General features: G+C 44.0%; 1 protein-coding gene across 1 annotated transcript; it reads left to right on the top strand.

Annotated features, from left to right (window-relative positions):
- The first annotated feature begins 2,664 nt into the window (after positions 1-2,664).
- Positions 2,665-13,820, top strand: LOC131456323 (GRB2-associated-binding protein 1-like). The gene is made up of 12 exons (XM_058624583.1): positions 2,665-3,099; positions 7,343-7,471; positions 7,670-7,835; positions 8,125-8,311; positions 9,128-9,786; positions 10,102-10,184; positions 10,288-10,397; positions 10,945-11,210; positions 11,373-11,469; positions 11,899-12,028; positions 12,519-12,650; positions 13,414-13,820. The coding sequence occupies exons 1-12, from the start codon at positions 3,025-3,027 to the stop codon at positions 13,594-13,596; spliced, it is 2,217 nt and encodes a 738-aa protein (XP_058480566.1). The 5' UTR covers positions 2,665-3,024; the 3' UTR covers positions 13,597-13,820.
- The last annotated feature ends 1,263 nt before the right edge of the window (positions 13,821-15,083 follow it).

The following is a 15,083-nucleotide window of genomic DNA, read 5'->3' on the forward strand; positions in this document are numbered from 1 at the left end:
ATATAGAAATGACTAAAACGTGACTAAAACTATCACATATAGAAAAGACTAAATCGTGACTAAAACTATCACATATAGAAAAGACTAAATCGTGACTAAAACTATCACATAGAAATGACTAAAACGTGACTTAAACTATCACATATAGAAATGACTAAAACGTGACTAAAACTAATAAGCGTTTTAGTCTAAAAGACTAAAACTAAGACTAAATCCAGAATGGCTGCTAAAAACAACACTGCTCAGGTCACTTAGCAGGTCGTTAATATAATGTGTTTCCTGAGTGACACGTTACAGCATCTGGATTCAGTGTCTGGCCGGTTGTCTGGTCCTCTGCAGAAACAGCAGAGGTAACACCAGACTGCTGGGCAGACAGAACCAGAAGGCCACATTGATGGCCAGGCAAGCGCGGAAGTCATTGTATCCGAAGTAACCGAATGTGATATAGCACATCAGAAATCCGACAAACCTGATCATTAGTGTTGCCGTTATGGCCGTGATGGTGTGAAACGCCCTCCGCTTTGACCGATCAACCCTGTTCCTGTCCCCGTCCCCAGGTCCTGGACGAGTGAGAGTCCAGAGGACGGAGAGGCTACAGAAGAAGCTGAAGAACAAGGAGAGCCCGAACCAAACAGAAAACGGGATGAGAGGGTAAAAAGGCATTTGCGTGTGCGCGATAAGAACCCAGACACCACACATGAACCAAACACAGGCGATGCAGATGTTTGTGATCCAGACTCCGCTCGTCCTCTTCAGGTGCAGATAGGTGATGGGGTGAAGGACGGCCAGGTAGCGCTCCATGCAGGTCAGGCAATGAAAGAGATCCTGTCCTGGTAAGACGATGCAGAGGAGGAAAAACCCAGCTAATACCAGCTGTGTGTTGTTTGAGTAGTTACCAATGCAGTAGCTGATGTCTCCTATCAGGCTCAAGGTCTCAATGCCAACAATGTGGAAGGTGAAGAGGTCGGAGGGGCTCGTTGCTGCAGCCGCCGCGTTTGTCCGCTGTTGTCTCCATTGTTGAAGTCCAATGTAGATGACGAGCACGGACAGAGGGAGGATGACGATGGTGTTGGTGACAGTGAAGGCGGCGAAGACCTCTAAGCCTGTGTTGCACATCAGGCATGTTAAAAAAGTGAACGCAGTCTGGCAGTCATTGAGGGCCAAGGACGAGTTGAGGAGCATGACAGCGAAGGTCGAGGGTCACTGAAGAGCAACACAGAAGTGAGAGAAGGAAGAGGTTTGGAGAGACAGGAAATTAAGGGGGTTATGCATGTGTGCCACAAGGTTCATGCTCACTGAAAACAAGCCTGAACCTAATGAAATCATCACATCATCAGTTAGAGTCCACGATGTCTTAAGAACACGTTCACGTCTTTATCTCACTGTTAGACAGACTTTTCAAACAGGAACCAGGTTTACCTTGACCGCAGAGATTCTCTCAGACTTCAGCGCCGCTGCTGCTCGGGCGTCGGCGGCAGTGAATGTGGCACACGACAAATATACGGAACACATTTGTGCCGTACATTTGCATGTAATATGTAAACCAGTACGTATGCATGTATGTATACCAGGGAGTGATGACAGGGAGATGGATTCATGCAGATGCAATGTCAGTGCAACAGTTTTTCAACTGGGATTTGGGGTTTTTAACACGAGACACTTTAATATTTATTTACACTTTATCAGGGTTTTTTAGTGTTAGTGTTTAGTGTTTGAATTGATTGATTGGTGAATTAAAACAATGTTTTTTCTGTCATGCATATCAATATCAGCTGATTTTCAAATGTTTATTGAGATCACCTTTTTTTTGCTTGTGTTACACATTATTATGGTAAAAAATGTTCAGCCTGCAGGACCAATGTTGGCCACTAGATGCCAGCATTGGCCTGTAAATTTATCTCAGTCAGTTGACTCGTCTCATCAGCCTCACTGAATGATGTCATGAGTTAACTGTTTTTTGTTTTGTTTTGTGTTTTTTTGATTTTGTCCCACACCAAACCCCATGGAGAAAATCAGTGATTTTAGCTCAGGGGGACACAGGAGCTGCTGCTTTACTGCTGCCTCGTGTGGTCACTGTGTGTCACTGGGGTAAATCTGAACAGAGGATTTCAAATGCCGAATTGACAAAATAAGACATTTGAACTTAGTGATGGAGGCAGCAGTGGATCAACAACTCCTGTGTGCTGTGATGTTAAAATCACTGATTTTCTCTATGGGGTTTGGTGTGGGAGAGTGAGTGTTTTACAAACTTCAGTTTCCTGTTAAAAATGGTGAGGTTTTTTTGAGATAAAGTGACAAAATTACACTATTTAACACTTGTATTATGATTATATCATTTAAATTAAGCTTCTTCTTTTTTGTAATTACTAATGTTGCCTTTAGATGTAGAGTAAGTTAAAAAGTGCAGTGACATGTTTTTGTGTTTTCTTCTGAAACTTCAGAGAGAAAACTCTCTCTCACACAGACACACACACACACACACACACACACACATTCTAAACATATTCACAGGGGGAGTTTCCTGTCAAGAGGACGAGGAGGAGGAGGAGGGAAAAGTGGGAGGAGAGGAGAGAAGGAATGTCCGAGCTGAAGCCATTGTGTTCTGGAGAGAGAGAGAGAGAGAGAGAGAGAGAGGGAGGGAGGGAGGGAGGGAGGGAGGACAGAGTGACTGCTGGGAAGTATAAACCCTCTCCGAAGGAGGTGTGACCATGACTGTGAGTCGTCGACAGAGGAAAAAGCTCCTTCACTCGTGGATGAAAACTTGCTGATCGATCACTGATCAGATCATCACTTTGAAATCAGCTGATTTTGGATTACTTGATTTTTTGGATCTGATCTGAAGATGTGGGATGGAAGAAGTTTGGAATCTCTGCTGATTTCATGTGGAACTGCTGATTTCTGACTAATCGATTGATCGGCCGGTGAACTGATCTGGTTCGATTGGTCGAGGCTGGGAATCCTCATCCACTGATTGGACGTCCATCAGCTCCTCAGTTCATTGATTGATTGACTGATTGATTAGTGATGAGCGGCGCGGGGGACATGGTTTGCGAAGGCTGGCTGCGAAAATCACCACCGGAGAAAAAGTTACGACGTTACGTGAGTATCACCACGGTAACGACAAACAGTTTGCGTAAAAAAAATATACCTGTGCAGTTTTTTTTAATTAAGTTTATCGCTGTTTACTCCCTCGACTCGTAAAATGAACGTCAAATATCGTAAAGTGGTGAAGCAGCTGTTCAGCGTCGCGACTCCACCTTTTATTTATCGCTTTACTGTTGTTTTTACAAAATAAAAGCTCATGATGTCGGGAGAAAGCGGTGAATCTGTTTGTTTTGTGTTTATTCGCCAGTGTTCGTACATAGTTACTTACTCTGTTTCTAAGAATTATTGTTGCATGTTTAACTACAACAATAGAGGTAGCAGTCGTAGCTAAGGCTCGGGAAGCTGTAGTTTCGTTGTTTTTTTTTTAAAGTCGTAGCTAAGGCGTTGGAAGGTGTAGATGCGAGACAGGTCCGATGTTGGGGTTAAAGTTACGACACGGAAAGTTGTATAGTTACGATCAGACAATTCATAGTTGCGATGAGAGACTTCGTAGTTACGATGAGAGAAGTCGTAGTTTGAATGTTTTAGGGTAGGGTGTGTGGGACTGCAGTGGAAAATGGGTTGATTTTATTTTGAAAGTGTGTCTTAAATCTTACGTAAAAATCCAGTTACTTCTGGAACTATTTAAATCTGCAGCACAGCTTAGAGACACACACACACACACACACACACACACACACACACTCTCTCTCACACACCCTGCAGGCCTTGCCAGTGAGTTGAGCTAATCACATTTCTTTCTTTCTTTCTTTCTTTCTTTCTTTCTTTCTTTCTTTCTTTTTCTTTCTTTCTTTCTTTCTTTCTTGCTACATACATATGTTGTTGTGAGGAAAAGGTCAGGAACTTTAGTTAGAAAGGACTCCATTACCCACAATCCCCTGCTGGTCTGTGAGCACAGCAGTTACTGATGAGGTGATGAGCGGCTGATGTTCAGCAGGTGGAGAGCAAAGACCAGAGACTCAGAGTTTTATGTGTATATATATATATATATATATATATATATATATATATGCAGCGTCTTAACTGCAACAGAGTGTGTGTTGGTGGTGAGTAGTGGGACAAAGTTTGTGTGTGTGTGTGAGAATTATGTAATGAATTAATCGCTCTCAGCTGGGTCTGCTTGGAGGAGCAGGCCTTCCTGAAGATTTGCAAGGTTTGGAAACACACACACACACACACACATTCTTGTACAGCATTCTCAGTGAGGTCATCGTAGACATTATAACCCAGCCCTAACAAAAAAAAAGACACTTTCACTAAATCAATAACAAACCCACTCCCTCTTTCTTCTACTTGTCTTTTTTATTCCCGCTGTTTTTTCTTTCTTCCGCTCTCTAAACTCAAGCTAAACACCAACTTTATGACTAAAACCAGGTCTTAACTGTTAAAATCAGCCTGACCAAGTACCTGACAAAATGTCACTGGACCTGTAACATTTAGCTAAATGCTCACGTTTATGACACTAATGTATTATTATTCATAGATTTTAAAATTAAAAAAAAAAAAATCATAGTTTTTAATGTTTCACGTATGGTTAACATCAATTTTGCAGACGCTTGAGTCGCCCCCTGATGGATGTTGAGAAGACTACAAGGTTTCAGAAACTTCCACGTTAGATATAATCTCTAGACCATGGTGACAATGTTTGGTTTTATATTTGGTTTATATATTACATTGTTTTATTTTAGCATTAGCAGGAAAGGGTAGCGCATTTTAACTTAATGCTAGCTTTAAAAACATTGTTATGTACTTTTCAAATTTTTATTTGTTTTTAATGTTACACATTATGGTTAGCATCAATTTTACATTCGCTTGTGTCGCCCCCTAATGGATGTTGACTAGAATATGAGGTTTCAGTCACCTTCAGGTCATATTCAGTGTCTGACCAATCACGTCACAGCAGCCAAAACAAAGTGAAGTGACACAAAAAGCAGAACCAAAAGTGGATCCTTTAAGGAAACAAGCTGTGATGTTGTTTTACGGCGGGAAATTCCAGCGCCATCAGACTGTATGTGTGGTCAGGTCACATGACCCCAGTTTGGAGAAGACGACGAGGAACTGAAACAGAGTGTAAAATCGCTTTTGTTTATTTTCCTCAGGTCTGTGTTAATTTTGGTTTGGTTTTGGGGGGGAGCAGGAAGGAGGAAGTGCTGTTTTAGATCCATTGTGCCCTCTTCCTGTCGGGGTCAGAGGTCAAGAGAGGAAAGAAAACAAGAAGACAAAAGAAGGTATTTTAGGGATAAAAGGTTAACATTATTGTTTTCTCTTTTTTGATCTGATATCACAATAATTAAAGTGATTTTAATACAAAGCAGGTTGTGGCTCTTCTGACCACTAGACGATTCCTTTAAAAATCTGACAGTAAACAAATAGCTGAACTGTGGAAAAACATTATTTATTATTATGGCTACAAACATATTTTGTTATGACGTGATAAATTTAGCATCAAGAGACGCAGTTGCGATGTTGGTTACATGACAAATATGATTGGAATTCATGTAAATGATGTCGGAAGACGCGGTTACAAGACAGGAAGTCAGGGTTACGATGTCTGAAGTTGTGTTTACGATGTCGGGAGTTATGATTGCGATGTTGTACATCGTAGTTACGGTGTACAAAAGTTGTGTTTGCGATGTGGAAAGTCCTCATGGTTCCAATATAGCTAGTTGGGTGTACAATGTCGGGAGTTGTGATTGCAATGTTGTACGTCGTAGCTGTGGTTTACGAAGTCGTGTTTACCATGTGTGGATGTCATTGTAACACTGTGGGAAGTAGTAGTCGGAAAGTTGGTTACAGTGTTAAAAAGTCATTGTGGTTACGAATTGGACGATGACGTGCTACCATCATGGTCGCTCATATTTTGTTTGTTTGTCAGTTTAGCTAGCTCACGATAATTTCACATTATTTTGAAAACAGGAGGAACTTTAGCGCCTCCTACTGCTTCAAACCAGAGGAAAGAAAGAAAAACTATTTTGCATTGTTTACAGTCGCCGTGCTGCTCTGTCTGTGATCATCACACACACACACACACACACACACACACACACTCTGCCATCCCGGTGCGGCATTTCCTCTTCAGCTATGGCCTCTTCCTGTCCGTGTTTGGAGAGAAATGTTTGGGGAAATGAGCTTGACGGTGTTTAACTGCTGTGTACTTTTATCATAAAACACACGTGTGTGTGTGTGTGTGTGTGTGTGTGTGTGTGTGCTTGCATACTACATGTCATGTAATTTAAACCAATCTTCATGCTCGGTTTCACACCTTTTAGTAACTCACACACACACACACTGTGACTAATGTCTAAAACATGAGGTGTCATTTTGTTGCTCTCTCATGGGGGATGACCTTACCCATAATGCTCAGCACATGACATCATCATCAACCTCAGGTGTGTGTGTGCTTGTTCTTGTATTTGTGGTTTTGTGAGGACCAAAAATTCCTATAAACCATACGGAGTGAGGACATCTTGGCTGGTCCTAACATCTTTAAAGGGCTTTCGAGGTGGCTAAGACCTGGTTTTAGGGCTAGGGTTAGAATTGGTTAGATACTTAGTCATGACGGTTAAGGTAAGGTTAAGGGGCTAGATAATGTCTTTGAGGGTCCGTAATTGACCTCATAATCAAGTCTATAACCTATAAAACTAAAGTGTTGGAGGGTGTAATGAAGATGTTAGCCTGTAGGAGGCGCCAATGAGGCATCAAATCAATGCAAAAAACATGGCATTATCTACAACATTGTGCTAAAGTGCATTAAAACCTCTTTACTTATGTAGTTTTACAACTTACTGTCACTTTTGATCAGCAAAGTTCACCATGCTAGGCAGCTAATGTTAGCAAACTGCCGCTAACATTATGACGGGGACGTAACGTTAGCTCAGTGGCTGCTCTAAAATTATGGTTGTGAGTTTAGCTTCATGTTAGCAACACAAGCTAACAGTATGACAGCCCGAAAAACAACAAAACAAGGAGATGAAGCAAAAACAAAGACGACTTATCTTTGATAGTTAGTTAGTTAGACAGTAAGTCCTACATAAAAAATGTTGCTCTTTCCGGCTAATCTCGAGTTGTCCAATGGTGATTTTCCATTATATAGAGCTAGTACAAGAAGGGCCAAGTTGAGCTGAAACTGTATAATGTAAAAGTCCCACACGTTAGCTCTGTCTTCACCAGACGTTAAATAAATGTCCACAAATAAACATAAAAAATCTTGTTCATAAGTTAAAACTCTGTCTTCCAGGCGTGGAAGCGTCGCTGGTTCGTGCTAAGAAGTGGTCGTCTTAGTGGAGAACCTGATGTCCTTCAGTACTACAAGAACCAACAGTCCCGCCGACCCATCGGAACCATCAACCTGAACCTGTGTGAACAGGTACAACAGATTGTTGGTCTCCATGGTGATGTCACATTGTTATCATGACTGAGCTCACGATCACATCACTGCTCCAAATAAATGTTAACCTTGTTTAGAGTATGTTTGAATAAAGTTTGAATGTGAGCATTTTCTTGCTGCAGTCAGTGTTTCAGTCTTTCTGCCTCTGTCTGTCCAACTGTCCCCCCCGTCCCTCAGGTGGACGCCGGCCTGTCCTTCACCAAGAAGGAACTGGAGAGCAGCTTTGTGTTTGACCTTAAGACAGAGGAGAGGACATGGTACCTGGTGGCCGAGTCTGAGGAGGACATGAACCGCTGGGTGTCGTCCATCTGTCTGCTGTGTGGCTTCAACCCCACTGATGATGGTACGGTCCAATCTATGGATGAGTGGGTGGAGGAGGTATGGATTTAGGTAGCTAGCTAGGTAGTTATTTAGCAAGGGGAGTAGGTTGTTAATTAAGTAGCCTGCAATCTAGGAATGTAAGGGGCAGGTAGGTAGGTGGCTACTTGCTTAGATAGGTATTAATGTACCTAGGTAGATAGCAAGGTAGCTAGCATGGTAGGTAGGTGCTGTGTTTGTTTTCCTCTCAGCTGTAAATTCATATCCTGTAAATGAGAAACCATGAGAATAGACAGTGTTCTTATTTGTTTCAGACAGACCTCCCATCTGTGGCCCTCCCGCCGTCGCCACTGCGATGTCAACCGCCGGCACTGCCGGCATCTCTACGGCAACTGTGTCAGTCCCGCTACCTTATGACCCAGTGAACGTGCGACACCTGGAGCCTGGTGGTCACGTTGAAGAAGACTACCTGTGGCTATCACAGTGTCAGAGTCACATCAGGTGATCACATGCCACGACCAGTTTATAATAATAACAGTTATGATAGTCAACAAAATCATAAATCAATAAACAGATGAATTGTTTTTATTTAAGTAAAACGTTTCCCACAGACTGAAAAAAAAGCAGTTGCAGGTGAATCAGTTTCATGAGTCGCAGGTTTGAACGTGTCTGGGATTAACGGTTGATCTCAGCCTTGATCACGCCCACACTTTTCCAAAACTGTTTGACAGGATGTGAAATGTGAGGTTCAGTGAGGTTCACACATTAGTCTGTAACTCACCTGCAGGTGTCGCTTTGGTGAACTGTTTTTTTAAAGTGGAGATTATTCTTGAGAAATTCCATTTCATATTTTATTTGTTTTTTTGTCTGTGCCCTGTAGCTGCTAATGTCAAATACTGATGCCACAGTCTCTGGCTACACTAGCAATTTAATAGCAACATTGCTAACTGCAGTTACTGTAGCTGCTAACATGAAACATTACATTACATTACAAAGATGCAACAGTAGCTACTAGCATAGCCATGACATGTCAAACACTACCATCAAACACCGATCATTTCACGTGTTGCTACAGTGGCTGCTAGCATAAAACACTGATGTTTTAAGGTGTCGCTGGAGTAACTGCTAGCATCACACACCGATGCTTTGACGTGTCGCTACAGTAGCTGCTAGCATTGTCGGAAGATAAAATGGCTGGTCGTACGATTGTTTTTGGAATGTGGTGTTTGAATGTTTTGCTAAAGACAAAAACAAAACAAACCACTGTTGTGTTGTTCTGAGCATCCCTTTAAACCTTCTTTTCTTGGGTGTCTCCAGTCCTCCTTCAGGATCGTCCACCTCTCTTGACACCGACTACAACGACAGCCTTTGTCCTCCTCCTTCTGCCACATCCTCTTCCTCCTCCAATTCCTCTTCTCCTTCCCTGCTTCCTAACGGCGTTCCTCCTCTGTCCTCCGGCTGTAAGGCGGCTCCGTGGACAGTCCCCTCCATGCCGGGTTCTCTCAGTCAGTCCTTGGATGCCAGCGTGACCTCAGACCCACTGAGGCGGGCCGGAAGACCACGCTGTCACCCGTCTCCTCACCCGAGGAAACACTCTCTGGATTTGCACCTGCGTCCCGTGGTGATTCCTCTCAGCGAGGACGCACACCCTCACCCTGTGTCGTACGGCGGTTACCAGATCCCCCGCCCGGCCTCCACCCCACAACCACCGCACACTCGCCGGCCGTCCGCCACCCCCAGTGTGGACTCCCTAACCCATACAGAGCTCCACGCCTGCGTCCCCACTCTTCCTCCTCCTCCTCCTCGTCCACCGAAGCCCCTGGTGATCGCGGCCCAAGGAGAGACTTGGACTCTGGGGATGGGACCAGCCACGCTCCCCCGCTCCTCCTCCCAGTCAGAGAGGAGGGACGGGTGTGTGGAGGGAGGAGTTCTGCCGAGGAGCAACACTGTCACTGTACCAGGACGCACTCACACAGGTGAGATGGACACGCGTGTCTTGGTAGTTTATTACATTACGCTACACTTTGTTACTTTGCGTGGCCAAATAGCTTTGTTAGCATCGTAGACTGTTAAATGAGACGTATGAGTCTTGGTATTACATTATGCAATACAACACTTACGTTACATGATGCTACGCTTTGTGGTGTTACGTTACAAGACAGTACAACACGGTTATGTTATATCTCATGCTAAAAGAGGCCATATAGCTGTATTTGCTTTAAAGCCTTGCTTCAAAGCCTTGGTAGCCATCTCACGCGTCACCTCATACATTTCTGTGCTGTGTTTTCCAGGTGGCGAGTCGGTCTTCGTCCCTCAGTCTGTGTCTGACAGAGTGAGCATGTTCGAGTTCAGCGACAGCTTCAGCAGCTACTTTGTGAGTGTGAACCTCCTGACGATCAAATTACGGATATCACCAAATGTGAATGTCCGTCCGTGTCCGTCAGCTTCTGATGTCTCTGTCCCTGTCTCACTGTCAGCTGAATAAAGGTCTGGTTCCTCTGAGCAGCGTTTGCCCCGGAGACGACGACGTGGATGAAAACTATGTTCCCATGAGCGCCACCACCACTGAACCTCCTGTGGCTCCAAGGTCGGTCAGATATGATACTGTTTTAAAATGATTAAAAATAAAAAATTTTATCAATCACTTCCATGTCATGTGACCCCTTGGCACCAAGTCAATGACTTATTGTATAGCAACCCCAAAAAAGTCGGAAAAAAATATTTTTTTGGATTAATTGTTCTGAAAAACTGATTTTAGTACCTTAACAGAAGACTCACCTCATAAAGTCTTCAGAACATGTTCACGTCCCAACAGGAAACGGAAGTTTGTAAACCGCTCACTCTCCCACACCAAACCCCATGGAGAGAATCAGTGATTTTAGCTTGCGGGGACACAGGAGCTGCTGGTCTGCGTAAAAAAGAAAACAAAGGTTTTCAAACACTGAATTCACAAAAATAAGACATTTGAACTTAGTGTGGAGGCAGCAGTAGATCAACAACTCCTGTGTGCTGTGATGTTAAAATCACTGCTTTTCTCTATGGTGTGGGAGAGTGAGCAGTTTATCGTAGCCTGAAACTGATCAGCCGGACTATTCCTTTAAAGTGAGCCACTCACATGTGGTCTTGTCTTCCAGAGCTCCTCCCCCTCCACCTTCTGACTCCTGCGTCCAACTCCACGATGGCACCTACGTCCCGATGACCCCCGTGACCTCTGGCACGGTCACAGGTGACCCGGCGTCTCTGGGGAGGCAAGTGCCGCCACCCGTCCACATGGGCTTCCGTACATCCCCGCTAACTCCCGCCACTCCCGCTTCCCCACTGCTACGCAGGAACACCACGACCCCAGGGTGCGAGGCCACGCCCCCTCCCATCCACCGCAACCTGAAACCACAACGCAAAGGTGAATATGAACACGTCACACGTCTACGAAGAAGAAGAAGCGCTGAATTATCTGAATTTCTGAGATCGTAACTTCACAATTTTCTGCGTCATGACCACGATCTCTCTCTCTCTCTCTCTCTCTCTCTCTCTCTCTCTCTCTCTCTCTCTCTCTCTCGCCCAGTTAAGCCACCCCCCCTGGACATGTCGGCGGTGCAGCAGGACTGGCAGGAAGTCCCGCCCCCTGTACGCTCACCTGTCACCAGAACCTTCACACGAGAGTAAGCTGCAGTGTGTGTGTGTGTGTGATGTATTTAAAGCTCTGTCAGCGATCTGCTGCCCCCGTGTGGTGGTGAGGGAGAACTGCAATGGATGTTGTAATAAAAGTCGATTTACAAAATCTTTGTTTATAAATGAAAGAATTGAGATAAAAAAAAAACATCTTTTAAATGATTTGTCCTGATTTTTCACTGTTTTCTGTCTAAATCATCATAAATCTGCATCGTCATCTCCTCTACTTTTTTTTTTCATTATCTGTTAATCTGCCGACTCATCAGTGTGTCACGTCTTGTCTCTCGGTCAAAAAATATTCAGTTTAAACAAGATTTATGTGGATTTTTTCACTTAAATCTCTCTGATCAGTTAATCTGTGTGTGTGCGTGTGTGTGTGTGTGTGTGTGTGTGTGTGTGTGTGTGTGTGTGTGTGTCAGTCTGTCCTCCCGTCCCTCAGTCACACCGGGCTCGTCTCACAGCTCGTCACCGTCCTCCGACTCTGACGACCCCGACGAAAACTACGTTGCCATGACGACCTCCAGTCTCAGTGTCAGTGCGGGAGAGCAGGTGAGCGATCGAAGACTCCGCCCACTCTGTTACCTGAAGTTTGTAAACCACTCACTCTCCCACACCAAACCCCATAGAGAAAACCAGTGATTTTAACATCACAGCACACAGGAGTTGTTGATCCACTGCTGCCTCCGTCACTAAGTTCAAATGTCTTATTTCAGTGAATTTGGCTTTTGAAATCCTGCAATCCGATTCACTTCAGTGACACAAAGTGACCACACGAGGCAGCAGTAGACCAGTCTCTGTGAGCAGCTCCTGTGACCCTGTGAGCTAAAATCATTGACTTTCTCTATGGGGTTTGGTGTGGGAGAGTGAGTGGTTTACAAACTTCCTGCCTCTCTGCTGCCCTCAAGTGGCCACACAACTGTTACTACAGGTTCAAAATATCTACATGTCCACAGTTTTCAACTTTTATTGTTAAAAATTTGAAACTTTTTTTTCATAATATTTTCTTATTCTTATTGCGTGTGTGTGTGTGCGCGCACAGTCTCTCAGGCTCATGATGCACAGGGCCTCAGAGGGCGGAGTCAGCAGCCCGTTGCTACGGCGAGCCAGAGGCGACAAACAGGTCGAGTACCTGGACCTCGACCTCCACACTGGGCGATCGACATCGAGACAAGTAACCTCTCTCTCTCCCTCTCTATTTCCAACACTCTTTTTTAGCCACTAGAGGGCAACAACTCACTCATCTTCTCACACCTGTGTTAGCTCATATTTAGCTTCATTATTCCTTCTGATGCTTTTTAATGTTTACAATTGTCCAGTTTTTGGATAACTGAGTAAATTGGCTGGCTGTATAAAGTCTGTACTGACTGTGCAGGGAGCGCCCCCTGCTGCTGAGAACCAGAATGACTTAGCTCATTGAATCTATGTTGACTTACGTCTACAATATCTTAGGAATGTTTTTTTACGACTTTCTTTTCGCTGTTACGCGGCCTTTACTGACAGGAAACAGGAAAGTTTGTGTCACTTTGTGAACCGCTCACTCTCCCACACCAAACCCCATAGAGATAATCGATAATTTTAACATCACAGCACACAGGAGTTGTTGATCCACTGCTGCATCTGTCAGTCATTCCTCCAGTGTTATTTTGTGAATTCAGCATATAAAAGACTTTGTTCAGTTTCACCCCAGTGACACAAAGTGACCACACGAGGCAGCAGTAGACCAGCAGCTCCTGTGTCCCCACGAGCCAAAATCACAGATTTTCTCTATGGGGTTTGGTGTGGGAGAGTGAGTGCTTTACAAACTTCAGTTTCCTGTTGGAAAAGTCTGTCTCACAGTGAGATAAAAGACGTGAACGTGTTCTTAAGACATCGTAGACGGCACGTTTGACTTGTGCTTAACAATTTGTCGGGAAATCCCGTTTTTCCTTTTGCAGAAACGCTGCACGGCTGAAGGCGGCGACGGTGGCCGGCAGGTGGACGCTCATGAGGAGCGAGCGCGCACTCATCGCACGCGCGTGGATTACGTGGTGGTGGACCCGAAAAGAACCAAGGCGCTGAGGAACACCAGGGAAGCATGGCATGATGGGAGAATGTCCACGGAGAAGGAAAAGTTTTAGGCGCCGCGTGTTCCAGGGTCGTGACCCCAGTTCTTTTATTTCAGGCCAGATTCATGGACGATGTAATGATCATAAAATGATGTCGTGTTTCACTCTCGCTTTATTTAGTTTGAGTCAAAGTTTTACTTCAGTGTTCATTTAAAAAAAAGATGATAAATTATGATTATTGAATCCAGTGAAGTCACAGCTGAATTGATTCTAAGTGAATAAATGAATTAACCACTTTTTGTTTTCTATGGTTTTATTCAATTTCTATTGTTTTATTCACGTTTCTATAGTTTTTTTATTCACGTTTCTATTGTTTTATTCACGTTTCTATAGATTTTTTTTTATTCACGTTTCTATTGTTTTTTTATTCATGTTCTCTATTTGACACGTCTGCTAATGTGACAGTTTATTCAGTTCCTTTACGACATCATAACTATGTCGTTGACATCGGTGTTTTCTCCCAGTATCGTGGAGGTTACTCACACAATCCCCAACAACAACATACCTGAGAGAGTCTGTCGATTGTGATGATGTAACTTTGCTGAAGCAGCAGTAGAAACTCATTTCTTGACCTGATTTAACCCGACAGTCTATGGTCTGACACCTGAGCAAGTAAACGGGATTGGCTGAGCCTACGAAAGGCCACGCCCCCTCGTCCTTTGTATACAGAAGATCCAAATGTTTTTTTCTCATCTCTCAAGAAGAGGCAGCAAAGGTAAGAGAGCTTTAATTTCAATGTCTGTTTTTAAATGTTGGTTAAAGTCAGTGAGACTGAACCAGGTATCGCTCACCTGACCTGACCTGTCATCACGTTAGCCGTGGATATTTCATCTTAAACTTAAACTGTGATGTTTTTATGCTGAATGTGTTTTAACGTGACAGCGAAGTTCTCGTACTAACCTCCGCCGTGTAAATGCAACATGGAATGTTGAGTATTAACTTAAATCTAAGGTTTCTTAAGAACGTGCTTTGTGTCTTTATCTCACTGTTTGACAGACGTTTGTAAAACCACTCACTCTCTTTTTTTTCTCTGTTGTTAATGCTCTAACATACTGTCACTGTGCAAACCTGTGTTTGTTCTTGTCAATATGATGTGATTGTTTGTTTTTCATGGAAATGCAGTTGCCGACACTTGGCCCCGGGTTTCCTCTCCGCAGGAGAAGATGATCTCCTGGATCCTGCTGCTCGTCCTGCTGAGTCCGTGTGTTCGTGGTCAGTTCCCTTCACTCACTGTCTTTATTCACTTAAATGAACTGAACCTGACGACGTAGTAATGTCTCTGTCTCCTCAGCAGGTGTGTTTGTGGTGAACGTGTCTCAGGTATACTATCAGGCAGAGGAGAAGGACAACGTCACACTGGAGTGGACGTTCACAACCAAACCCAACAGCAGTCCCCGAGTCCTGTACGTCGTCTGTTCCCTGAGAAGTGACCACAAAGTACTTTATCACCTGCACGAGGGCGTTGAGGTCTCAGAGACTCAGGACGAGCAGTTCTCAGG

The sequence above is a fragment of the Solea solea genome, chromosome 3 (assembly GCF_958295425.1).
Source record: "Solea solea chromosome 3, fSolSol10.1, whole genome shotgun sequence".
In the NCBI taxonomy this organism is placed as follows: domain Eukaryota; kingdom Metazoa; phylum Chordata; class Actinopteri; order Pleuronectiformes; family Soleidae; genus Solea; species Solea solea.

Excerpts from the sequence above, each read along its gene's own strand:
- LOC131456323 (XM_058624583.1), top strand. The coding sequence starts at position 3,025 with ATGAGCGGCGCGGGGGACATGGTTTGCGAAGGCTGGCTGCGAAAATCA. Across the intron at positions 8,312-9,127 it reads CAGTGTCAGAGTCACATCAG|TCCTCCTTCAGGATCGTCCA; the intron begins GTGATCACATGC and ends GGGTGTCTCCAG. Across the intron at positions 12,029-12,518 it reads GTGTCAGTGCGGGAGAGCAG|TCTCTCAGGCTCATGATGCA; the intron begins GTGAGCGATCGA and ends GTGCGCGCACAG.